The 27,958-nt window shown below is 44.2% G+C and overlaps 2 protein-coding genes and 1 pseudogene across 2 annotated transcripts; all 3 read left to right on the top strand.

The window, feature by feature from the left end:
- The first annotated feature begins 299 nt into the window (after positions 1–299).
- On the top strand, positions 300–14,026 carry LOC129859344 (leucine zipper transcription factor-like protein 1). The gene is made up of 10 exons (XM_055928991.1): positions 300–522; positions 6,334–6,458; positions 6,602–6,796; positions 9,805–9,868; positions 10,822–10,893; positions 10,998–11,063; positions 11,215–11,292; positions 11,733–11,909; positions 12,111–12,214; positions 12,358–14,026. Exons 1-10 carry the CDS (start codon positions 520–522, stop codon positions 12,374–12,376), a joined length of 903 nt encoding a protein of 300 aa, XP_055784966.1. The 5' UTR covers positions 300–519; the 3' UTR covers positions 12,377–14,026.
- An 803-nt stretch (positions 14,027–14,829) lies between these two features.
- On the top strand, positions 14,830–20,979 carry LOC129858834 (thread biopolymer filament subunit gamma-like; annotated as a pseudogene).
- A 1,927-nt stretch (positions 20,980–22,906) lies between these two features.
- Positions 22,907–26,921, top strand: LOC129859343 (C-C chemokine receptor type 9-like). The gene is made up of 3 exons (XM_055928990.1): positions 22,907–22,985; positions 23,244–23,290; positions 25,139–26,921. The coding sequence occupies exons 2-3, from the start codon at positions 23,249–23,251 to the stop codon at positions 26,198–26,200; spliced, it is 1,104 nt and encodes a 367-aa protein (XP_055784965.1). The 5' UTR covers positions 22,907–22,985; positions 23,244–23,248; the 3' UTR covers positions 26,201–26,921.
- Positions 26,922–27,958: the final 1,037 nt, after the last annotated feature.

Here is a 27,958-nt window from a genome sequence, read left to right as displayed (position 1 = left end):
TTATTGCCAGGAAACAGAGACAGTGGAGCATGGACTGATGCAGTGAGGGCAGTGTGAGAGGGGAAAAAGAGAGGCTGAGATCCAGTATGAGGGAGAAAGGGAAATTCGTTTAAATATTATACTGAGTAGAACATCATTAGATACAGTCTCAAATAGGTTGTTATCTTTTTTAAGAGAAACAGGGCTGGCAGGTAGGATTTATATTCTCCGTCTCTGGTTCACACTCCAGTACAGTAGGTGGCGGTAATGCACCATAACGTTGGATACCAACCGCTGATAAACACCATAGAAGAAGAAGAAGAAGAAGGTCCCCATGGTTACCAAAGCAATTACTCTATTCGGTATCCAATAATCTCCACTGAATAGCGGAGCTCGCTGATAACGTTATTAGATTATCTTCTCAGATATCACTATAAATGAATACATATAAATCGTACTGTACCTGTTAGTTAGTGCATTGTGGCCTAGCCAGTTAACCTACAATTTAGCAGTTAAGGAGTCGGGTGTTTGCTGGCAACAATGGTAAGTAACATTAGCCAAATGTTAGCAGGAAGCTTGCTAGCTAGTTATAGTAGCCACTGTAAACTAACGTTACTAGTAAAGTTTAACGTTAGTCACATAGAACAAGGAGCAGTTACTAGTGGGTGCGTTCGAGCGGATCACTTTTGTCAATGGTCACCGCCTTTCAACGTGTGTTTATTTGTTTTATTTCACCTTTATTTAACCAGGTAACGTTAGGCTAGTTGAGAACAAGTTCTCATTTGAAACTGCGACCTGGCCAAGATAAAGCATAGCAATTCGACACATACAACAACACAGAGTTACACATGGAATAAACAAAACATAAAGTCAATAATACAGTAGAACAAAATAAAAAATATATATATTTACAGTGAGTGCAAATGAGGTAAGATAAGGGAGTTAAGGCAATAAAATAGGCCATGGTGGCGAAGTAATTACAATATAGCAATTAAACACTGGAATGGTAGATGTGCAGAAGATGAATGTGCAAGTAGAGATACTGGGGTGTAAAGGAGAAAGACAAATAAATAAATACAGTATGGGGATGAGGTAGGTAGGTAGATGGATGTGCTATTTACAGATGGGCTATGTACAGGTGCAGTGATCTGTGAGCTGCTCTGACAGCTGATGCTTAAAGCTAGTGAGGGAGATATGAGTCTCCAGCTTCAGAGATTTTTGCAGTTCGTTCCAGTCATTGGCAGCAGAGAACTGGAAGGAAAGGCGGCCAAAGCAGGAATTGGCTTTGGGGGAGGCCAGTGAGATACACCTGCTGGAGCGCATGCTATGAGTGGGTGCTGCTATGGTGACCAGTGAGCTGAGAAGGCAGGGCTTTACCTAGCAGAGACTTGTAGATAACCTGTAGCCAGTTTGTTTGGCGACGAGTATGAAGCGAGGGCCAACCAACGAGAGCGTACAGGTCGCAATGGTGGGTAGTGTATAGGGCTTTGGTAACAAAACGGATGGCACTGTGATAGACTGCATCCAATTTGTTGAGTAGAGTGTTGGATGCTATTTTATAGATGACATCACCGAAGTTGAGGATCAGTAGGATGGTCAGTTTTACGAGGGTATGTTTGGCAGCATGAGTGAAGGATGCTTTGTTGCGATATAGGAAGCCGATTCTAGATTTAATTTTGTATTGGAGATGCTTAATGTGAGTCTGGAAGGAGAGTTTACAGTCTAACCAGACACCTAGGTATTTGTAGTTGTCCACGTATTCAAAGTCAGAACCGTCCAGAGTAGTGATGCTGGACGGGCGAGCAGGTGCGGACAATGATCGGTGAATTAGCATGCATTTAGTTTTACCTGCGTTTATCAGTTGGAGGCCACAAAAGGAGAGTTGTATCAATCAATCAAGTTTATTTTATATAACCCTTCGTACATCAGCTAATATCTCGAAGTGCTGTACAGAAACCCAGCCTAAAACCCCAAACAGCAAGCAATGCAGGTGTAGAAGCACGGTGGCTAGGAAAAACTCCCTAGAAAGGCCAAGACCTAGGAAGAAACCTCGAGAGGAACCAGGCTATGAGGGGTGGCCAGTCCTCTTCTGGCTGTGCCGGGTGGAGATTATAACAGACCATGGCCAAGATGTTCAAAATGTTCATAAAAGACAAGCATGGTCAAATAATAATCAGGAATAAATGTCAGTTGGCTTTTCATAGCCGATCATTAAGAGTTGAAAACAGCAGGTCTGGGACAGGTAGGGGTTCCATAACTGCAGGCAGAACAGTTGAAACTTGAACAGCAGCAAGGCCAGGTGGACTGGGGACAGCAAGGAGTCATCATGCCCAGTAGTCCTGACGTATGGTCCTAGGGCTCAGGTCCACAGCCCCCGCACCACTAGAGGGATATCTTCAGCCACCAACTTACAATCCTGAGACAAGGCTGAGTATAGCCCACAAAGATCTCCACCACAGCACAAACCAAGGGGGGGCGCCAACCCAGACAGGAAGATCACGTCAGTAACTCAACCCACTCAAGTGACGCACCCCTCCTAGGGACGGCATGAAAGAGCACCAGTAAGCCAGTGACTCAGCCCCTGTAATAGGGTTAGAGGTAGAGAATCCCAGTGGAGGGGAACCGGCCAGGCAGAGACAGCAAGGGCGGTTCGTTGCTCCAGAGCCTTTCCGTTCACCTTCACACTCCTGGGCCAGACTACACTCAATCATATGACCTACTGAAGAGATGAGTCTTCAGTAAAGACTTAAAGGTTGAGACCGAGTCTGCGTCTCGTATGGCATTGAAGCTCGTCTGGAGGTTTGAGTTGAGTTTGAGTTTATTTTATTTTTACAGGGACAGTGCACATTAATCAATGTTTCAGTAAAAGTGCCGGTTTTAGCCAGCCAGCTAATTTTCAACCGCAGTCCCTGGGCAGGTTATTAAAAACAATTACAATATAGACAATCATTAAGCAGTGAGCACACGCAGAGCAACATAGGACAAGCAAGACATAGCAACATAGGACAAGTAAGACGTAGCATACAGACAGAGCAACATAGAACAAAAAGCAGCAAGAAAAATTCATAAAAGCAACAAAGTGCTTCCACAAATCAAATCAAATGTATTTATATAGCCCTTCTTACATCAGCTGATATCTCAAAGTGCTGTACAGAAACCCAGCCTAAAACCCCAAACAGCAAGCAATGCAGGTGTAGAAGCACGATGGCTAGGAAAAACTCCCTAGAAAGGCCAAAACCTAGGAAGAAACCTAGAAAGGAACCAGGCTGAGGGGTGGCCAGTCCTCTTCTGGCTGTGCCGGGTGGAGATTTATAACAGAACATGGCCAAGATGTTCAAATGTTCATAAATGACCAGCATGGTCAAATAATAATAATCACAGTAGTTGTCGAGGGTGCAACAAGTCAGAACCTCAGGAATAAATGTCAGTTGGCTTTTCATAGCCGATCATTGAGAGTATCTCTACCGCTCCTGCTGTCTCTAGAGAGTTGAAAACAGCAGGTCTGGGACAGGTAGCAGGTCCGGCGAACGGGTCAGTGTTCCATAGCCGCAGGCAGAACAGTTGAAACTGGAGCAGCAGCACGGCCAGGTGGATTGGGGACAGCAAGGAGTCATCATGCCAGGTAGTCCTGAGGCATGGTCCTAGTGCTCAGGTCCTCCTCCTCCGAGAGAGAGAGAGAGAGAGAGAGAGAGAGAGAGAGAGAGAATTAGAGAGAGCATACTTAAATTCACACAGGACACCGAATAAGACAGGAGAAGTACTCCAGATATAACAGACTGACCCTAGCCCCCCGACACATAAACTACTGCAGCATAAATACTGGAGGCTGAGACAGGTGGGGTCAGGAGACACTGTGGCCCCATCCGATGATACCCCCGGACAGGGCCAAACAGGCAGGATATAACCCCACCCACTTTGCCAAATCACAGCCCCCACACCACTAGAGGGATACCTTCAACCACCAACTTACCATCCTGAGACGAGGCAGAGTATAGCCCACAAAGATCTCCGCCACGGCACAACCCAAGGGGGGGTGCCAACCCAAACAGGAAGATCACGTCAGCGACTCAACCCACTCAAGTGACGCACCCCTCCTAGGGACGGCATGGAAGAGCACCAGTAAGCCAGTGACTGAGCCCCTGTAATAGGGTTAGAGGCAGAGAATCCCAGTGGAGAGAGGGGAACCGGCCAGGCAGAGACAGCAAGGGCGGTTCGTTGCTCCAGAGCCTTTCTGTTCACCTTCACACTCCTGGGCCAGACTACACTCAATCATATGACCTACTGAAGAGATGAGTCTTCAGTAAAGACTTAAAGGTTGAGACCGAGTCTGCGTCTCTCACATGGGTAGGCAGACCATTCCATAAAAATGGAGCTCTATAGGAGAAAGCCCTGCCTCCAGCTGTTTGCTTAGAAACTTTAGGGACAATTAGGAGGCCTCCACACTTCACAAGCTACAGACAACAGACAACATGGAAAGCGGCAATACACAGCTACGGATTATGTTCACAAATCTGATTGACCTTTAGCCATGTTTTCATGCATTTTGTGAAAGTGTGAAATGTGGTGCAGTTATGTGTGTCTGATGGCAGTGTATTCCAGACATGGGAAGCTCTCACAGAGAAAGCGGCTTTACTAAAGGTGCTTTTCCTGAAAGGAACTATACTGTCACCTCTCATGGCAGACCTTGTGGATCTGCTGCCATATGTTTTGGTTTTCTGTTTAACAAAAATACTGAGTGGAGGGGGAGCTAAGCCATTTAGGATCTTGAATACAAGACATGCTCATGCTTTCTGAGGATGTAACAGTGATGATGGCTATTGGGCTTCCTATCAAGCACGTTGAGAGCCTGTTTGTAGACAGACTGAATAGGTTTTAATGTTGTACAGCAAGCTTGGGCCCAACTAGTCAAGCAGTATGTTAGGTGGGGGAGTATCATAGATTTGAAGTACAGTTTTGCTACCTCTGTAGTCAAACAATTTCGTATAGTTAACACAGTGTCCAAAGAGGGGCCAGAAGTATACAGAATGGTGTTGTCTGCGTAGAGGTGGATCAGAGAATCACCAGCAGCAAGAGCAACATCATTGATGTATACAGAGAAGAGAGTCGGCCCGAGGATTGAACCCTGTGGCACCCCCGTAGAGACTGCCAGAGGTCCGGACAACAGGCCCTCCGATTTGAAACACTGAACTCTATCAGAGAAGTAGTTGGTAAGCCAGGCGAGGCAATCATTTGGGAAACCAAGGCTGTCGAGTCTGCCAATAAGAATGTGGTGATTGACATAGTCGAAAGCCTTGGCCGGGTCGATGAATACGGCTGCGCAGTAATGTCTCTTATCGATGGCGGTTATGATGTCGTTTAGGACCTTGAGCGTGGCTGAGGTGCACCCATGACCAGCTCGGAAACCAGATTGCATAGCGGAGAAGGTACGGTGGGATTCTAAATGGTCGGTAATCTGTTTGTTAACTTGGCTTTCGAAGACCTTAGAAAGACAGGGTAGGATAGATATAGGTCTGTAGCAGTTTGGGTCTAGAGTGTCACCCCCTTTGAAGAGGGGGATGACCGCGGCACCTTTCCAATCTTTGGGAATCTCAGACGATACGAAAGAGAGGTTGAACAGGCTAGTAATAGGGGTTAAACAACTTTTAAAACGACTTTTATAAACAATGGCAACACTAGTATGTTGCACTGAGCCTTGTTATTGGAAAACCACACAAGTGTCCGACTTTCGGCTGTTGTATATAACGTTACACCAACCCCGACTTCACTCATCGACTCTCGTCTACAGTCGGTTGATTTCGCCTTACCACTCAAACGAGCCCAGTATCTTTGGCTAAGCTATGATATGGACAGTTTGCTGATGTGGATTTAGCAAGGGATGTAGATTTGCCTTGCGTCTAGTACTACACTAACCACTGCAATCGATGCGGTCTACTGCACGGATAGTTAGCTAATGTTAGCTAGTTTAGTAGCTAGCGAAGTGCTGAATACGAATTCAAATCGTTAACTAGCTAGCCAACAACTAGGCTTGCTAGCTGCCTAGCTAGAAGTTATATGGTATGATGTTTCCATGACAACACAGCGCTCTTTACTGGTTAGCTAGCCATCCATATCATAGCTTAGTGACTGCAGCCAGATAACCTTGCAGTACTGTACATTTATTGAATAGCAGGACCCCTCCATTGCCTTATTCGATGTCGTGCTTGAGACAATAACTAGGCAGTTAACGTTAGCTACGGAACTAGTCTGTAGTTGATCAATCAAGAGGGCCACTGCCACTGCCAGTCTTCTAGCTAACATTACTTACCTGCATATTCACTGACATCCATCCCTGTTCCTCCTTGTCTCTCCTTGAAGGCTGAGTTTGGTTTCAATGAACACCATCAGAATGAGGCGATCAACTACATGCGCTTTGCACGCTCCAAGAGGGCCATCAGACTCAAGACCATTGACTCCTGCTTTGAGGACCTCAAAGACAGCAGGTGTTGTGTCACAAAATTTAGGGTATTGTTTATCACAGCTAGCCAACAATGTTGTTCGGCGGAATGCAAGTCCCGTCCTCTTAGGACTGCTTTTTATGGTATTTGTGTATATGTTACTGGGAAAACAAGTTATTACATTCTAGGCTAGTGGACGAGACCTTCACGGTGGACGAGGTGCGGGACATGCTGGACGGGCTGCAGCTAGTGGTGCGAGGAGAGGTGGAGACGGAGCTCATCAACACGGCCCACACCAACGTGCTGCTGCTCCGGCAGCTCTTCTCTCAGGCCGAGAAGTTCTACCTCCGTCTGCAGACTGACACCTCGGAGCTGGAGAACAGGTGGGCTGTGGAGTGGCTGGGAAGGGGGCTGTGAGGATGGGTGGGATGGCTTGGAGGTGGACTGTGGGGATGAGGGGTGGCTGGGAAGGGGGCTGTGAGGATAGGTGGGATGGCTTGGAGGTGGACTGTGGGGATGAGGGGTGGCTGGGAAGGGGTCTGTGAGGATGGGTGGGATGGCTTGGAGGTGGACTGTGGGGATGAGGGGTGGCTGGGAAGGGGGCTGTGAGGATAGGTGGGATGGCTTGGAGGTGGACTGTGGGGATGAGGGGTGGCTGGGAAGGGGGCTGTGAGGATAGGTGGGATGGCTTGGAGGTGGACTGTGGGGATGAGGGGTGGCTGGGAAGGGGGCTGTGAGGATAGGTGGGATGGCTTGGAGGTGGACTGTGGGGATGAGGGGTGGCTGGGAAGGGGGCTGTGAGGACGGGTGGGATGGCTTGGAGGTGGACTGTGGGGATGAGGGGTGGCTGCGAGGGCAGGCTGAGGCCTACTTTGACATTTCAAACAGATGGAAGTACATGATAGCAGTAGGTAGGTAGTACTGATAATTAGGCAGTGTGTGAAGGTTTATGGGAGTTCAAGGGTTAACAAGAGGGTGAAACTCAGGTGGGAAGCAACCTTTTAACCCCAACATGCCTCTGTGTGTAGCCTGTCAGTAGAGTCACCTATTATGTACACAAGAGTTCGAGCAGTGAGCACCCCCATACTCAAAGCAGAAGCCGCTTCCTTCAGTGTTTTTCATGTACGAAAGGCACTGAGGTCATTGCTGAACCACTCATTCTTATTCGAATGGTACCCTGCTTTTCCATTTCTGTGGTTTCCTACTGTCACTGATATGTAGCCAGATGCAACCACAGCTTGTGTGACCTGTGTGGGTGGAGTAGTTCACATGATACGATACCTAGGTATGGTTTGTTTGGGTTGTTGTCGCCTGCCTTGCCTGGCGTATATTGTCAGGAAGTTTGCTTTTCTCCACATGCAGTGTAGTGAATGTTTTGAACGTTAACATGTACATTTCTTTATTTTGGCAGCTAATTTTGTCCAAATGAATGCCATTAAGAAAATGTAAATGGACTAGGCTAAGTGGAGACAAAGCAACATGTGTAGAAAAAACTGCCAATGAAAGGTCTCTGTTGCATCCAGGGTTTCTAAGCATGGCTGCCAAGAATGTCTTACAGGAGTGCTTAATAACAAGCCTGGACACAGAAAGATGTGGGAATGTTCTCTACCGTTAAAAACAGCTATATCTCATGGGGAGGGGTTGTCACATTTTTACTTTGCCCCTTGAGGGCATACTGACACGGTGCCAAAAAACGTATTAGCGCATTCCCTTTCATCACGCTGAATATACCACAGGACCATTCATCATGGTGCCTCAGACCAGAGGTGCTAAAGATACAACAGGGAACAATGCAGCGTGGCCAAAGTCAGCCGGGTCAGCAGTGAAACGTTGGCAACTAGCTGGTCGCGCAATTCATCTCAATTGTTCCCTTCCAAAATCTAAACTCTGATTTTAGGGCTTTTGGAGCAATTACGTAATGGATTATCAGGTAACGGTTTCCCGCACTCCACTCCCCCTTTTCCCCACCAGTAAGATCAAATGGGAGGATGAGGCTAAGGACTTTTTCCTCACACTCACTCCCCCAGTCTCTGGATAGATCTGAACTTGTTACTGGGGCACAGGAACATGACACTGACATTTATAGCGTGGCTCTGTGATGTGGAGTACAATTCCAGGCCCATGGACTGTGTTAATGTGTCTTTTAGAGATGGAGGGGAAAGCCATTCCTTTTACAGTCCCAACTTTTTGATATAAAAAGTTGGCAGTCCATCAGCACGGTAGAATGCTGTGGTTACATGGAAAATTGATAGAGAGAATTTTTGTACTTTACAGACAAGACTTTGCTTTTCCTATAATGTGGCTGTGAATATCAAATTGTATTAGTCACATGCGCCGAATACAACAGCTGTAGACCTTACAGTGAAATGCTTACTTAACAGCCCCTAACCAACAATGCAGTTTAAAAAAATACGGATAAGAATAAGAAAGAAATGTAACAAGTAATTAAAGAGCAGCAGTAAAATAGCAATAGCGAGACTATATACATGGGGGTACCGGTACAGAGTCAATGTGCGGGGGCACCGGTTAGTTGAGGTATTATGTACATGTAGGTAGAGTTATTAAAGTGACTATGCGTAGATGATAACAACAGAGAGTAGCAGCGGTGTAAAGGGGGGGGGGGGGGGGGGGGGCATGAGTGTGAGGGAGCTTCAACTCCATTTGACCTTTATTATTGACACCAGTCAAACAAAACCAAAAAGGTAAAAAATAACAAGCCCTGTGCTTTTGTAGAGTGTTTTTGTAGTACGCCTACATTCATGTGATAAGATAAACAAGCCCTTGAAAGTGTTCCGTAGGCCTCAATCCTGTGTGGCTGTTAGTAGGGCGTCAGAAGCAGGGAATACGCCCCTAGTAGCCACACATCTACGTGCGTTCTGCAGCTTTTACAAACCACATATGCAGTAAGCGTGTAGAGGTGCTTTCTTCACCACAAACATTTAGTGTTAAACTGTCTTCAGGAGGACAACAACGTGTGTTTTATTGTTCTTAAAGATATGGAACTGTCAGTTGGCTGCTCCCCTATACTTGACGTCAAATGTTTTGCAATATGTTATACATCTCTTTCATAAAGAAACATGTAGATGTTATTGGCCAACGAGTCAGTACACTGACACTCACTGTATGGTATCAAACAGTCTGTCGTTACTCTGCTTTGTTTCTTTCCCACATGGGGTCCTGTGTGGCTCAGTTGGTAGAGCATGGCGTTTGCAATGCCGGGGTTGTGGGTTCAATTCCCATTGGGGACCAGTATAGAAAATGTATGTAGTCACTACTGTAAGTCACTCTGGATAAGACCATCTGCTTAATGACAAAAAAAGGAAGCTATAAATGTGCTAATTGTCTAATTTACATGTTATCTCTCCCCTTTTTTTGTTTTCATTCTCCACAGAGAGTTGTTAGAGCAAGTGGCTGAGTTTGAGAAGACTGAATTTAAAAACCAAAATAAGGGGACTGTTAACTAAAGCCTAACCACCTAGACTTTTATGCAACCATTTGCCCTTTATATAAAAAAAATAATACATTTGACATGTTTATTCATACTTGTTAAGCTGAATTATTGCACTTACGATTCAAATGCTTTGTATTTAATGTATCACAATTGGAAACGGCAGACCACACGATGTGACCATAGAAAATAAACTATTTTTAGTCACCAGCCCTCTGATAGGATCATCTCTTCTCGCACTTCACACTCTCCCCATGCAACACATTTCTAGCACGTCATACCCATGCAACACATTTCTATGAAATCCAGACTTCAGGCTTGTCGAGGTGTGGGTTTTCACTTGAGTCTGAACAACAATTCACCAACAACAACTCATACGTTTCACTTAGTTTATAAGTTAATGTTTTAAGTCAAAGTCATTGACAGCTTAAATCACCCATTGAACAATAAGCTTGAATGTATGACATGTTTATTTATACTGGTTCAGCTGAGTTATCGCACTTACGTGAAATACGCAGCACTTGAATCGTATCACAATTGGAAACGGCAGACCACACGATGTGACCATAGAAGAAGAACAACGTGGTCACCAGCCCTCTGATAGGATCGTCTCATCTAGCACTTCACACCCTCCCCATGCGAAACCTTTCTATGAGGTTCTCCCTTCAGGCTTGTCGAGGTGTGGTTTTCACTTTGAGGCCCGAACAACAATTCACCAACAACAACAACTTGTGTGTCTCACTTTGTTTTTAAGTCCATGTTATCAAGGTCGTCGACGGCTGGAATCATGAATTGATGCCATTCATTGATGTGAGAGGAGGTGCTCTACTTCACTTCATTTTACATAGTACTACTGATATTGAGTACTGCATTGTTGGGAAAGAGCTTGCAAGAAAGGCATTTCACTGTACTTATGCTCGTGGAAATGTCATTTGAAACTTGCCTTGCTTTCTTACCCAGACTAACCAGGAAATTAGCAGGCCCAAGTTATCACCCCTGAATGAAGGTGGGGTATCTGAACTTCTCAACAAGGTAAAGAACTCAACTCCTGTGGTAATATAGAGTTAGCAGAATTAACACCAGGTCATTGTATGAGACTCATGCGTAACTGTTACATTACATTGGTTTTTCATCAGGAGATATCCAGGCTACAAGAGGAAAAGGATAAGCTCAAGGGCAGGCTCCGAACTTTGGAAACCCAGGTATTTAAATCCATGATGTGTGTTTCTGATTTAGGATATTCTTATTTTGTGCTCATGTTTCCATCTAACCTACACCTGACCTTGCTAATTGAATGATCAATGTTGGAATCACTTTTATGAAGTAGCTTGCAGTATACTGATTGTGTTTCAGGCCATGGGTGCATTGGATGAGAAGACAAAGGCGGAGAGGGCTCTCAAAGACCTGCAGAAGGTCCAGGGGGAACAGAAGGTACTTTAGCACTATAAGGGTTAACAATATAAATATAACAAAATGGGCCAAAGGAACATAAGATGACTGTTGCAGTTGACTTTTCACTCAGTAATATTTCCTGTTTCCTTACTGTTTTGATTTGAGCATTGTAGTATTTTTTCCTTTGAAATAAGTTGACCCCATGCTGGCCTTGTGTTTATGATGTGTTGAACCTTTAGTCGTTCTTTTTTCTGAACAATTACTATTATTTTGTTTGCTTTCATGGAAATCAACTGGTATGTATCAATCTGACACTATGCTTTGTGTGTTGAATACATGTCCATCTAAGGGTGCATCCCAAATGGTGCCCTATTCACATAGGGCTCTGGTCAAAAGTAGTGCACTGTATAGGGAAAAGGGTCCATTTGGGACTTAGCCTAAAAGTCCACCCACTGAAGTGCTTTGTTTCTATCCCCAAGATGGCCACCCGTTCTCAGGAGATCACTAGTCTTGAGGACACGATGGCAGCGCTGCAGGAGGACTACCAGAAGTCCCTGAGTGTCAACGCTGCCTCTCAGAGAGACCTGCAGGACAACCTGGTCTCTGCCAAACACGACCTGCTCAGGGTACAAGAACAGCTGGCCCTAGCAGAGAAGGTACGTCCCTCTACCCCATACTGGTACCTGGTGCCTTTCACAGAAATCATGCATTACTGTCAAACAATGCAAGGTTGGGTGAACTTTGGTGAAGTGTGTTAAGTAAGCATTTGGCTCAAGAGCTATGGACCCAATTATATCAGCTATATTTGCCAATAAGAGGTTATCATGCAACCCTGTTGTGTGGTTGTGTGTGCATAGGAGCTGGATAGGAAGTTCCAGCAGACGTCTGCCTACCGCAACATGAAGGAGATTCTCACCAAGAAGAACGAGCAGATCAAGGACATCAGGAAACGCCTTTCAAAGTGAGTAAGTTGATTATCATAAGAAATGATCATGAATGATAGACAGACAGATTGATTAATTCATCTCCTGCTGAATGATGATTATGTTTGCAGTTCCTGTCTAACAACCTTTTCCGCTAACATTTCCAATATTTCATTTCCAGATACGAGTCAGATGAATGAACCCTTTGCCTCACACGACAAGACACAAAATGGAGGTTAAAGCGCATGACAAGAAGGTGGAAATGGCCCAAATCCAGGGTCTGTCACGGTGGAGAATGTTTTGGCCCATTCATCATTTATTCTACCCCACTACAGGAGTAGGCGGTTGGAATTAAAAGTGCACTTGAGAATATCACAGTTCACCAGTAGTTCAGAACCTTCTAGAAGAATCGTATCATCTCGCTGATCCAGCAGCTTTTGTAGTCGTTAGGTTTAGGAGAGGATTGTGGGAGATTAAGGGTTGGGTGCTAATCGACGGAGCCTCCTATGGTCAGTCTCACTGGAGAAGAACCTTGAATGTCTCTGTCCCTTTGCTTCTCTATTCTGTCCCATACCTATGAGTTGGAGTCCTATCTAGTAGCTGAAGTTTTGTATGTAGTAGTAGGTTTTCCTCACTGCACTATGCAAGTACTTTCAAGTCCTTGACTCACTGTCTAAAAAGGAGGCCTTCTGAATAAGGGAGATATGCCTGAAGCTTTGCAGCCATCTATATCTGTCTGATGGTGATGTGTAATTTTTTCCATGATACCAACACATGAATTATTGTCTCTTCTCAAGACAGTACATTCTTTTTCATCTATTTCTTTGTACATGTAGTTAAGGCATGATGCAACATCTATCTATATGTATTCAGATGGTGTAATTCAGAGCTCCATGAATAGAGTCATGGCTAATGGTACATATTAGGAATCGCAGCATAGCATAACATGAAAACATATCGAGGGAAGTTAGTGAGGGAAATGTTTACATAGTATGATTTGACATGTTTTCTTAATTTTCTTACCATCTATCCTGTTTTAGCATATCAAATATTTATTGGAAAGATCAGAGGTTGGACCTTAGCGAATGCAAATGAATATTTATGGAATATAAGTTCTACACTGATTGTACAAAACATTAGGAACACCTTCCTAATATTATGCTGTAACCCCCTTTTTCCCTCAGAACAGACTCAATTCGTCAGGGCATGGACTCTACAAGGTGTCGAAAGCATTCGCATTGGCCCATGTTGAGTCCAATGCGTCCCACAGTTGTGTCAAGTTGGCTAGATGTCCTTTGGGTGGTGGACCATTCTTGATACACACGGGAGATTGTTGAGCATGAAAAACCCAGCAGCGTTGCAGTTCTTGACACACTCAAACTGGTGCGCCTGGCACCTACTACCATACCCTATTCAAAGTAACTTACATTTTCTTGTCTTGCCCATTCACCCTCTGAGTGGCACACACACACAATCCATGTCTCAAAGCTAAAAAAATAAATAAAATAAAAACATTTTTTAACCTGTCTCCTCCCCTTCATCTACTCTATAATGGATCATAGCTTTCACCTGGATTCACCTGGTCATGCTATGCCATGTAAAGAGCAGGTGTTCCTAATGTTTTGTACATGTCTATCATGACAGGGTTATGACCATATTTTGACAGGTTGTCAGCTGTCATGATATATCATGACATGGTTATGACCGTGTTATAACTTATGACGCTTGGTGTCAGTGTTACCGTATATTGTTCAAAATAATGTCTTAAAATTAACATAATCTAAAAGGATACTTTTGAGATCAATATTTTTAATGTTGAATAAATGAATGTGAATTTTTTTATTTCAGAATGTAGACCTACTCCATATGTTAGAGCCCATTACAAGGAGTATAATGACATCAAGATGTTGTCTGTATCCTCTACGGTTCACCGGTCATAGGGTTTTACAGGAGGCATGTATAGGTCTAAAAAGGGCCTAATGTGGCCACTTTTAACACGATACTCTCAAAAATGGTTTGTGATGCAAATGTAAAAAGCATGTCAAACATCCTTCCTCTCAATGAAGTTTCTATGTGAGAATTGCCAGAACGATCTGGGATACCAAAGATATTTTCGGGGTAAGCTGGTGTGGAATAGCCCTATAGCACGTACTGTGTCAGGTACAACCATCAAAGTAATTGTAATGTTAGAGCAACGCATGCAATGCAACAGCCAAACCCATCTTCATTCAGTAGCCCTTAAGGTGACTGTAAAGACTTATATAAAACCTTGATATTCCACAATTTAGATTTCGCCTGAGGATATATACACCGCTGGGTGGGGCTGGCCTCCCGAGCTTTATATATAAATCCTGGATATTCATCCATAGCTCACTTATGAAGCTCCAGCTTTACCATCCACCGAGCCTATCATTATCTGAAGACCATGCCAATGGCTCTCTCTATGGGGTCCTCCACGCTGTCCGGGGAAGGAGGTTATCGTGGGGGCTAGCGGGCTTCTCTGGAGGCCTGGGTGGGGGAGGTGGTGGTGGGGGAGGGATGGCCCTGACTCTCCGCTCTGGAGCTGGCTATGGAATGGGGCTGGGGGCAGGAGCACGGCTGGGGTTAAGTGGAGGCATGGGGATGGGGGATGCAGGACTAGGTCTTGAGGGTGGAGGATGATACGGGGATGGGAATGGGGGGTGAAACAGGCCTAGGTGTTGGGGAAGGAGGAGGCAACGGGGCTGGGATGGGCCTGGGTATGGGTGGTGGTGGCAGTGCTGCCTTCTCTATGGGACGCACCATGGCAGTAGGAGGGCTGGGAGCGGGTGCATTTCTGGATGCAGCGGGAGCATATCCTGCTGCGGGGCCCTTGCTGGCCCCGGTCCTCTCGCGGGCTGCAGAGAAACACACCCTCTCTGGGCTCAACGAGCGCTTCTCAGGCTACATGACCAAAGTGACGCAGCTGCAGCAGGAGAATGTAGTCCTGGAGGCTCAGGCTGGCAGATATGACCAACGTGTCCACCGGAGCCACCACCACCACCACGGCTGAGTACGAGACCCAGCTGATAGAAAACTGTGGTAAACTGCAGAGCCTCACCATGGACATGGTCAAACTTGAGATGGAGCTGGACTGCATCCAGGGAACCGCCCATGAGATGAAGGCCAAGTAAGTCTCACTGCATGCCTTCTCATTGGGAGAAGTGCATGAATGCTCCCAAATGGGACCCTATTCCCTTTATAGTACACTACTGTTGATCAGGGCCCATAGTGACGCATCCAATGTGATTTATTTTTACATGCTAGCTATTCATTGTCTGCTAAACAAATTGTGAAGAGGCGATTATGATTTCCTGTCATACCTGTCACTTTTTGTTATGCAGGTATGATTTTGAACAAGGCGTGAGGTATCAGCTGGATTCAGATATTGCCACCATGAGGAGGGTACTGCAGAATATATGCTTATAAATGTCAGATTTCATTCAATATAATTTCCTGTTCCTCTCCATCCTGTAGGACATTGACATGGCCCACGATCTCCGCATTGAACTAGATGCCAAACACTCTAGCCTTAAAGATGAGCTGGACTTTATCACCAAGACTCAGAATCAGGTAATAGCCTAGAATACATCACAGAGCACAACACTGTATGAGTGCGTGCGATGCTTGTGTGTTGATGTGTGCATCTCTACATTCATTGTAAGATGGTGAGCAAGGCAAACTTCAGAGAGAACACTGAAGTTCTCTCTGTGAAAAGTAAAGTCATTATATTCTATTCTATTAAACTACTACATATGAAACTGCACCAGATTGTAGGAGTGTTGTCTTGTGAACTGTAATGAGTGGTATTGGCTGACAGATGGATGGTTTTACGGGAGCTGTTCGGTATTCAGTCCGAACTGGGCACCTCATCCACTGACACATCAGTATCTATGATTGAGGTGGACCCGGTCAAGTCCTTTGACATCGCTTCTGCCCTCAACAAGATAAGAGCGGAGTATGAGAAATCAGTACAGCAGCACAGAGAGAAGGCAGATGCCTACTACAAAATCAAGGTACAGCTTACTCAAACTACAAAATGCAAATTGACTGCATTAGGCCTACTAAATGTAAATATGACATTTTATTCTTGTAATACCATTTAGATTTCTTAACAATATGAATTATATTTGCTACTTATTTTAAAGCCACTCTAATTGTTTGCTGTGAATGTACAATACACTCTCTGCCCAATAGGGGTCAGTAGATATGGCTGGATGTCTCATGGTGAATGAGATTGGCCTACTTAGAAAATATTTGGACGTGAGGATGCTATGTTTTTGGGGAGCGACACAAAGTATAAATCCCTTGATATCTATGTAATGAAATAACTAGCGCATGGTTTACAAAGTCTGAAAAGCAGATCACCCCGAACAACTAGTTACTGAACAACTAGTTATACTGTTGTCTTTTCACTCAGAAAAGGCCTATAAGCTACTCAAAGGCAATTACATTTTGGCCTGCAGGAACAAGGGGGAGGTACAATTTGGCTTGATCTGTTGATCTTCTGAGAGCTGAAACTGTCACAGACACCACAAGCTTGTGTCCCCAATATAACACTAGAACCTATAGGGAATAGGGTGCTCTTTGGTACGGAAAATGGTGTGATGGTGTGGTAACCAGCCAACCGTTACTCTCCTCCTGTTTTGAGTGAAACTCACCAAGCTGCAGAGCAGTTTGCCGGGGGTTAACCCCCAGTTAGTGGTGTCTTTGGTGCAGACAAAAGATTCAGGGAACCCAACTTCCTAAAGCAGGGGAAGAAAAAACAACTGCCAGCCTTTTTGTTGTTGGATTGATGTTTTATTAAAAGAACTGACATGCAGACAGATATAGATGTACGTACATGCATACTTACACACAAGACACTCACTCTGCCTCTCTCATGCAAACATCTACATGCATCTTTCACTCTGAAAGTGACTCACATCAAGAATCCTGCAGCTCATGTAAAGAATACACTGAATGATGTTATCAAAGTGTGTATGAGACAGTAGCTAATGGCCCCGTGCTGCCCTGTCTCTGCCTGCAGTTGGATGAGGTGCAGCCTGTCAATGCCACCAGCTCTGAGGCACTCATCACCTCCAAGGCAGAGATCTCTGCCTCCAGGAAAGAACTGCAGGCCCTCAGTCTGGAGCTGCAGAGTCTGGTCAACATGGTGAGTCGGGTCTAACCGTCGGGTCTAACCGACTGATTACACCATTTCAATCTATTGTACCAATACCATCTCGTATGTGAATAGAACTCTTCACTGGCCTTAAAGAGATATCTATAGACATAGTGAAATGAAACCATGTATGTACAGTACCAGTCAAAAGTTTGGACACATCTACTCATTAAAGGGTTTTCTTTATTTTTTACATCGTAAAATAATAGTGAAGACATCAAAATTATGAAATAACACATATGGAATCCTGTAGTAACCAAAAGAGTTAAACAAATCAAAATTTTGCTTAGATTTTAGATTCTTCAAAGTAGCCACCCTTTGCTTTGATGACAGCTTTGCACACTCTTGGAATTCTCTCAACCAGCTTCACCTGAAAGGCTTTTCCAACGGTCATGAATCCGACTCATCCCAAACCATCTCAATTGGGTTGAGGTCGGGTGACTGTGGAGGCCAGGTCATCTGATGCTGCACTCCATCACGCTCCTTCTTGGTCAAATAGCACTTACACAGCCTGGAAGTGTGTTGAGTCATTGTCCTGTTGAAAAACAACTGATAGTCCCACTAAGCGCAAACCAGATGGTATGGCGTATCGCTGCAGAATGCTGTGGTAGCCATGCTGGTTAAGTGTGCCTTGAATTCTAAATAAATCACTGACAATGTCACCAGCAAAGCACCCACACACCATCACACCTCCTCCTCCATGCTTCACGGTGGGAACCACACATGCGGAGATTATCCGTTCACATACTCTGCGTTTCACAACAACATGGCGGTTGAAACCAAAAATCTAAAATTTGGACTCATCAGACCAAAAGACAGATTTCCACCGGTCTAATGTCCATTGCTCATGTTCCTTGGCCCAAGCAAGTCTCTTCTTCTTATTGGTGTCCTTTAGTAGTGGTTTCTTTGCAGCATTTTGACCATGAATGCCTGATTCACGCAGTCTCTGAACAGTTGATGTTGATGTGTCTTACTTGAACTCTGTGAAGCATTTATTTGGGCTGCAATTTCTGAGGCCGGTAACTCTAATGAACTTGTCCTCTGCAGCAGAGGTAACTCTGGGTCTTCCTTTCCTGTGGCGGTCCTCATGAGAGCCAGTTCCATCATAGCGCTTGATGTTTTTTGCGACTGCACTTGAAGAAACTTTCAAAGTTCTTGACATTTTCCAGATTGACTGACTTTCATGTCTTACAGTAATGATGAACTGTCATTTCTCTTTGCTTATTTGAGCGGTTCTTGCCATAATATGGACTTGGTCTTTTACCAAATAGGGCTATCTTCTGTTTACCACCCCTACCTTGTCACAACACAACTGATTGGCTCAAACAGATTAAGAAGGAAAGAAATTCCACAAGGAATTACTTATTAATTTAAATGCATTCCAGGTGACTCCTCATGAAGCTGGTTGAGAGAATGCCATGAGTGTGTAAAGCTGGCATCAAGGCAAAGGGTGGCTACTTTGTATAACCTTGAAATATAAAATATATTTTGATTTGTTTAACACTTTTTTGGTTACTTCATAGTTTTGATGTCTACATTATTATTCTACATTGTAGAAAATACACCTGTAATGAGTAGGTGTGTCCAAACTTTTGACTGGTTCTGTAAGTCAGTGACGCTGTGACAGTGCTGTGATGCAGCTGCTGAGTATCAGAGTTTGATATAAATCACTGCTAACAGTCACACAGGAAGTGGTTGCTATGGTGTCTCGCATTGCCAAACTCCCCTAGTGCTGAGCTTAGGCCCAAACAGCAATACTGCTTCCCAGAAGACATCACAGTGGTGTATCCATTCACCGCAGTTTTGTGCCTTCCAGTAGAAAGACAGGGGAATAAATGGGGTTTGCCAAGGCACCAACAGGATTGTTTTCTTTTTACCTCAAAATCAGTCTGCTGTTTTGTTTTTTTCCTTAGAAATTTTAAGTGAGGTCCTGCTTATGGGAAATGGCTTGCATTGACTGGCACTTTAATTTTGAAAGATACACTTTTGATAACAGGGTGACTGACGGTGGTTATGTTGTCCCAGTTAAACAATGCCACATATGTTCTAACATGAGCTAGCTAGTTAGTTAACAGATCCTCCTCCCTTCTCTCTGAAGAACATGTCCCTGGAGCTTAACTTTGCCAAGGCTCATGCCCAGTCCAGTGGGGGCGTGGCGGAGTACCAGACCCAGATCAGAGGCCTGGAGGGGGTCATCGAGGTGGCTAAGGTGGACCTGCACAAGCAAATCCTCAGCTACCAGGAGCTCCTGGACGTTAAGCTGGCCCTGGACGCTGAGATCACCACCTACCGGACACTTCTGAACTGGGATGATATTAGGTTAGAGTGCTGATCTATGATCAGTTTTGCCTTATGAATGCGGGCTCGGAGCTCTCATTCAATTAAATTGAATGAATGCTTTATTTCCAATCGACACTGGTTAATGAGGATATGGATAGGACCTCACATTATCCACATCATCCACCAGTGTCAGTGAGGCAATAACCAGTTGGCTGTCCTTATAGCTTCCCTGTCCAGTCCTATGGCTCCTCCCCTCTCTACATGTCCATCTCACCCGGCCCCTCCCACATCAGGAGCCCCTCTTCCTCCACATCTGGAGTTCTGGCAGAGCTCACTACAGTGATAAAGAAAGAGTTTAGTTAAAGATCAAATAGTCAGTTCTGAGCAAATCGGTAAATGTCTTGCATCATTCAATATCATTGAAAAATGAAATAGTTTCCGTGTTTTGGACCTCTCTTTCAGGGTATTTGCAGAGAGTATGTCTTTCACAAAGACTTCCCACACTTACACTGGTGAGAAAACATTATGAAGACCACCAGGCATCTATAGTCTCTTTCAGGGAAGGACTTCCCCCCTTTGAGAGCCCTACAATCGGCCCATTTCCCCCCTGAAGGCCCACATTACTGGCCAAATAATGATAATTTTGTACAATAAATAAAAAATGTAGAAAGGCTCACTGGCTTAAAGATGGACCAGCCCATCTGGCATTTGCCCAAACTGCCATAATGCAGTCTGAGGATATGAGTAACTTAATGACTAGGTAAATCATAGATGTCACATATCCACACCATTGAAATCAGACAATAACTATTTAACCTTTCTTCTCTATGCATCACTGTGTTGTGTCATTCGTCTTAAGAAGAGTGTCACTCTTTCTTGATCAATTATATCTTAGATTAAAAAAGCTGACGTCATTAAAGACTATTAGTACTGATTAATGTTCTCTAATTCTTGCTACAGTGACAGATGAGGTCATTGAGAGTGAGACCAAAGAAGAAGTGGTCACGGGCAAGTTTCTATAACCTTATCATTTGACCAGACAGAGCCAATATGTTAGCAGAACAATGATACTGGACCATGTGGCTTAGGAGGGTCATTGCAAGTGCCGTGAATCACTGTCAAGCTGAATCAGTCTCAAGCACTCAGATTATCTGTTGGAGTTGCCCTTATCCGCAGGGGACTTCACAGAGCACTCATGCTCTCAGTATCACCATCAACCACATAATGTTATGTACATAGCATAGGCCTATTACTTAATAAATCAGTCCTCCTAAGTCTTAGACAGAATTTCAGAGGAGATGTTGTTGGAACTAACACTGCCTTCTCTCCACAGGGGCCTACTCTGAGACCACTACTAATGCATTTGATGCAGAGTCTGAGTCCTCGGTCAGACCTCAGTATCACAGCATGGTGACCTTACTTGACCTTTTGCCCAATAAACTTTGCTTCATCATATAGGATTTCATTGTGGTTATTATTGTATTGTAGTGAATCGTAAGATGTATGTAAGAATGTCCATAGTGCAGACAGCGTTTAGATATGGATTTTCCTTCTGTGGGATTTGAGTAATTTATGCAAGAAGCGCAAGATCATGTGGGGACTGGGTTTGCCATATTTCAGGATCAGTGTGTGTTTTCGAGCATTTTGTGTGTGTGACAGTGAGGTCTGGCTTTGTCCTGCACAGGTGTTAAGCACCTACCATGCACATCAGAGCTACAGCAATGCTGCTTTGCCATGTGTCAATTGGTACTGATGTGACCACCAACACCTCTCCGTCTGTCACTTTCTTCAAGAGTATGTTCTCATAGGCACCCTAATGTACCCTTAATCCGGCTAACAGGCCATGGTTGTTTCACTTCTCCTCTTTGTGGTCCAAACCGAGAAACGCAACCTGAAAATGACAGAAGAAGAGACTGGTATCTACTCTCAACCTCTCTCATCTCTGGGTCCTCAGTCTCAGACGGAAACTGCTAAATCAGCTTGGGTAGCGAAACCTTTATGAGGATGGCACAATGGCTTGCTCTGATCTCTCTTCTACTCAGTGCCTAAAGATGGTTCAAAACATATAATGTTAGAGAAGACTCTTCCTTACACCTGCTCACAGGAAACACACAACCATGCAGGCTTCCCTCTCCCTTTATGTCTCTATCATAACATAGTCACTTTGGAAACTCTAAAAGTTGATATCAAGACAATATAAAAACATTTATTTATATATATATATATATATATATATATATATATATATATATATATAAAAGACAATATCAAGTTGTCAAACTTGCTGGAACCTGGAACTCAGGCCGATTAAAAACACAATTATATCTTAAAATGAATTCAATCAAAACTATCAATACCGATTGTTCATTTTCCTTTATCCGTGTTGTAAACAAGTCCAGGAATGCAAGGTACTTTTGATCCAGTGATTCTTGGGGATTATAAATGTGGTTTACTTTGCTTACATTTCTTTAACTTCCCCTTGTCCTGCACAATGTCTGCTCATAGTAGTTGCACGTCCCTTTCTACAGCGTCTGCTTCTTCGCCACAATAGTAAAACATGGGTGTTTCTCAGATCTAGTTTCATATAGGGAACACCTGACCAGATCATTGTGAGTCCTGTGACATACAGGTACATTGTCTTGTCTTAGAAAACCCTCTACACCGTGCAAATGTGTGTTCACTGTGATAATGCTGTCACAACAGCCCACCATGAACCTCCCCTCACCATACTGGTATTATCTTACACCTACTACCAAGGTTCTCCATTTCACTTCTCCCAGGCACTAAGTGCTTAACTTAGAATACGGTGTTGTGTAAAATGTGGCGTGACATGAAGGTCTATGACGTGTTTTTGGAGGGATGAATGGGAGAATTGTAACAGCAGAAAGAGACAATAGATGTGAAACCCAATGTGTAGAGCAGATATGACTAATAACGCCTGCATGCAATGCTATTCGTTTCTGTCTAAGTTGGTGTCTCATAGAACAAATGCAAGTAATCACTAGCATGTCGACAGACATGAGTGCCAGAGAGGTTCCCTAAAATGAAACACAGTATCTCAATTTAATACTCAGTGTAGCCTGTGGAGGCTGCTGAGGGGAGCACAGCTCATGGTAATGGCTGGAATGGAGTCAATGGAATGGTATCAACCACATCTTTGATAACATTCCACTGACTCCATTCCAGCCATTATGATGAGCCGTCCTCCCCTCAGCAGCCTCCACAGCAGCCTCCATTGTAGTTAAGGCAAAAGCATAAAAGCTGGTGACGATGAGACATGTAGCAATATCTGTCAAGGGCTTGAGGAAAGCATTGATATCGAGTTTGCTAGTAGCATCACAGACTGGGTAAGTTCTTGTAACATTGTCTTTGTTATTAACTTTTTAGTGAGTTTTATTCCAAAATGTGGGATGTTCTTTCATAGTACTATGTAAACATTTTTGTTGTCTTCAATGTTTTCATTGGGGGGGGGGGGGGTCGATGGTGATAAATTATGACATGATCTAGTGTTAAAGTGTATGTTCGCAGTAAACAAGAAATTCTCACATATTAGGTTGTTTGGGGACTAAACTATACATTTTTTTACATTTTCCTTCTTCTGACAGGCAAAATGGAGTCGCCATTATTCACAATATTTCCAACTTCTGAAACAGTAAGTATTATATCAATCTAAATGCTTGTATTTACAACTGTAAAGCGTTAGTTAGAGAGCAACAACAAATCAGCAGAGAATGGATTCAATCCAAATGTGTTAATTGTAGCCAAGAGTATCTAGTGCAGAGATCTTCAACAGCCCGTCTATGAGTAGCTCGCCAAACAGATCTGAAGGTACCTGCAATTCATAAGTGTTCCACCTCAAACTGTCATTAACAAATCTCACATGTATCACACCACAAGCTCCCAGTTACGCTACTATCTAATCAACACAACCATGACATTATCCCACCCCCTGGGTAGCCACTATTGGCTTAAAAAGCCAAACCTAACACAATATCTGCCAATTCATTTCCAGCAATATTGCCTGTCTGTGTGGTGCGTTCGTCTACCACTCTGCGTTTAGCCAGTTGATGTGATCAACTTCTTGTGGGTTGATAGAAATAATTTCACCTAAACCGTCACAATTAAAATGTTAACTGCAAAGTAGGCTTACCTGGCAGAAGTGTATCACGGGTAAGTATGTCATGTGTATCTATTATTTGCAAACTTAGCCACGAAAGGAGCAGCAGCAGTACAGAACCACCACTAGACTGGCACATTTTTCACTGGCTAGATGCACAATTAAAGGGGAATTCAAAAAAAATTAATCTAAATCTGTTAGTTTTCTTCCAGACCTAAAAAAGTATTCTGCTGTGATTTAACCATTGACATGGACTCAGAACATCCAATTGTGTTGTTTCTAAATGAACAATTGTAATTGAGAGTGAAAAACAAATCTAAACTAGAAAATGAGAAAACATAATATATAAAACAGAAATAGAAGAAAAAAAATCTCAGCTTTTATAGGGCCCCCTAGAGTTGTTTATTAACTATTACTTTACCAGGTATATTGGCAGAAAACAGTGCACTACTTTCACTTCTACACTAGGATGTGGGGAAGAGTTTTAGGGGAGAAGAGAAAAACATGCCTATTTGAAAGCTAGAAAGAATTAGTAGCACGCGACCAGTTTCATTTGTTTTCTTTAAGTAGCTCTCACGATAGAAAAGGCTGGAGACCCCTGATCTAGTGCTTGTCTTTTGAACTCCCATACAAAGACCACATAAAGTTTCACATCAACATTAATGTGGTTGAAGATTTTATTTTCAACTCACCACTTTTTGTACCCAAAGTAGCCCAGATTTGGATTAGACTGGAAGGGTTGTTTATGATGTTTGTAACAATGTTTTTGTAGTCTGTGTTCGTGCAAGTGTACAAGAACTCTTGAAGCAAATATTTCTAACACACACGCAAACATCAGCATCAAATATCTACGGTGCGCACAAAAGAACTGTCACCTTTCCCCCCATATTTATCTCTGTCCTAGATCTGTGTCGGAGGCGACAACGAGCGCAGTGTCGCTGACGTGCATCGTGAACCTGAGCCCCTCTCTGTAGCCCCCCTGGAGCGTTAGCCCCCCCATCTCACACAGACGGAAGTGGTGCAGCGGTGTGGTTTCTCCTGTTGTGAGACACAACACCTGCTTCTGAGAGCAACCACAGCAGCATTGGCTTTAGGTAGAACGTCACTACCTAAAGGTCTTGATGTCACCGTGCTGGGCGCCGCTAAATGCACTGTGTTATGAAACACTGTAGTGTAGGCAGACGGTTTAGGGGAACAGGCAGCTAGCTAGTCAACCACTGCAGACAGGAAGTCACGAGAAAAAAAAATGGAAACAAATGCTCAAACTACATAAATCTGTTGGTCTTAAAACGTTATGAAAGACACCGTGACAAAAGAAATGATTAAGGACACCTGTTGCACAAATTCAAAGTAAAAGTCTCAGAATGCTTGTTTGTATTACAGGGATCTGGAGATTACACAGAGGACTATGAGGGAGGCTATACTGAGACCCCAGGGGGAATGTGTGATAAGTCCTGGGTGAGGGAGTTCCGGGGTCTCTACGAACCCCCTCTGTTCTGGATCATCTTCGCCCTGGGCGCCATGGGCAACCTGATGGTGGTCTTCATCTTTACCACGGTACGCCACCGCCTCAAGACTATGACAGACGTATACCTACTCAACCTGGCTGTGGCTGATCTCTTCTTCCTGGGTACACTGCCCTTCTGGGCTGCTGATGCCACCAGGGGCTGGGTGTTCGGCCTGGGCCTCTGTAAGATCCTCTCGGCCGTCTACAAAATCAACTTCTTCAGCAGCATGCTGTTGCTCACCTGTATCAGTGTGGACCGCTATGTGGCAATCGTCCAGGTCACCAAGGCTCACAACCTGAAGAACAAGAGGCTGTTTGTCAGCAAGCTGGTCTGCCTGGCTGTCTGGATCATCTCAGGCCTCCTGGCTCTGCCCGAGTTCATTTTTGCCCAGGTTAAGCCTGACCGCAGGGGGAATTCCTTCTGTGTCCTGGTCTACCCCAACAACCTATTCAACCGCACCAAGATCCTGGTGCTGGCTCTGCAGGTCTGTGTGGGCTTCTGCCTGCCTCTGCTGGTCATGGTGCTATGCTACTCGGTCATCATCCGCACCCTGCTGCAGGCCAAGAGCTTTGAGAAGCACAAGGCACTGAGAGTCATCTTCGCCGTGGTGGCTGTGTTTGTCCTCTCCCAGCTACCGTACAACGGGCTACTCGTGGTTGATGCCATGCAGGCCGCCAACACCACCATCACAGACTGTGCCATATTGGGCCATTTCGATGTCGCCGGGCAGATTGCGAAGAGCCTTGCATACACCCATGCTTGCATTAACCCCTTCCTGTACGTGTTCATTGGCGTTCGCTTCCGGAAGGATCTGCTGAGGCTGCTGAGGCAGTACACCTGTGGCCTGAACCAGAGAGGCCTCAGTAAGATGCAGGCCGTCCCCAAACGCCCCTCCGTCATGTCCGACACCGAGACCACCCCTGCCCTCTCCTTGTAACCCCACCTCCCTGTGACCACTCACCCCATCTTGGCGTTACCACACCTACCTACATATTAAACATCCCCTCAGACCATACCGTTGGGTTGAATCCTAGCTAAAGATCTGTGTGCATAATTCAAATTTCTCATTGACATCCATACATTTAAATGTGTAAAGGTTAATACCAGGGGTCTCAAAGTTAGGCTTCAGCCCCCTGTGAATGCCTCCGACCTTATCATTACTTCCATATTATATCATAGGCTGCTATGGACTGCACGTTTCCAGGGCGACAAACCCAGCTGCATCCTGATTACGTTGGTATTTTGCCAGTATAGAAATTCATTGTTGTTTACATATACCCCATGAAGACAGTCAAGAAACATGCAATGCATACAGTTCTCTAGGTCCTTGTATAAAAGTGTACATTACTGTATATAAATTGTGTCAATGAGTATTGTTACCTCGACTGTGTTACTGTTTTCTGTATTTGAAGAGTAGGTGCTGCTGCAAATCCTCATAATTATTGGCATTATAATTGTGAAAGGTATCAATTAAAACTGAAATAAAATGATTGTCCTCTGTTTGTCAAAGTGAGAACAGTCAAATCATTATCTTGAAAACCAACACCAGTTAGAATACCTCACTTAGTCCTTTCTTCAAAATGTGTCAACAATAATGAGACTCACACACTCTCTTTTATAAAAGGTCATACGATTGAAATAGGCAGCCCAAAGGCCACATGAATAAATGCAACCGTTTGAGACACAAGAGCGACGTTGACTTCTTATTTTTCACTTGGTGTGAGAATACGGCACACTGTTTTCAATGGTGTAACGTACGTCCTGTGGTGGGGAAACAGACTAAGTACGGCTTGTTGCGTCCACAACGCTTTCACTATGACTGCAGCCTATGACTTGCTCTTAGTTGGCAGAGCAAGCACAATTGACAATCTGTTTCCCCATTGAAAAGCAGTTGTACCCCATGTTGGTATGGGTATGACTAGGCATTTTCAAAGTTAGTGGTGAAGTTTGCCCACCTCATTCATACTGGTATGAGAAATGTTTACTCATTCACCTCTGAAAACCGTTGAGTCATCACCATTGGTTCAGACAGGGTGAAAGTAACCTCGGCTCCAGGCTTCACTCACATTGTCAGGTGAAAGTCTGTGGCAGAGGGTGAAAATAGCATGTCATGAAGTTTGACAATAGAGAATTTGATTCTGAGCAACCTCATTCTATTGAGAATGATATACTGAAAAACCCCTGTCCCCTGCTTGTTGTTGACCTGAATTTAGCCTCAAAGCAGAGGAAGCTAAGTTTGAAATCTAATTGCAATTTTACACATTCCACTTGCTTTGGTTTTAGTCACCATTTGTAGCATCAAAACACTTGTTTTTGAAGATTACCAGCATACTGTAGATGACATAAATACATACACGGGTGTCTGAGAACTTATTATTGAGCCAATATTCTCAAACCCAACAGGTTGAAAAGAGGCATGAGATTGTCACAACCCGAACCAGCCATAAGCAGTATAGACACAGACACACCGTCTGATCCGATACAGGCAGACACTTTTGGGAGTGTTTTTCTACAGTTGGCCATGCTACTGAAAATATGGGAACATCAAAGGCCAGTAATGGTGGGCAGTTGCTGGCAAGGCCTTCTTATCTCTTCACTCCTCAGTGCAATTGGAGATGGTGAAGCGGTGTGAGCTTTACTGTAGGCTGTCTGCCCGTTGCATAATCTGTTTCATAACTCCCCCTCGGATGCACTC

Source organism: Salvelinus fontinalis, chromosome 7 (genome assembly GCF_029448725.1).
Source record: "Salvelinus fontinalis isolate EN_2023a chromosome 7, ASM2944872v1, whole genome shotgun sequence".
Taxonomy (NCBI): domain Eukaryota; kingdom Metazoa; phylum Chordata; class Actinopteri; order Salmoniformes; family Salmonidae; genus Salvelinus; species Salvelinus fontinalis.
Note: the sequence above shows the minus strand (reverse complement) of the source record. Positions and strands in the feature narration are given on the sequence as shown.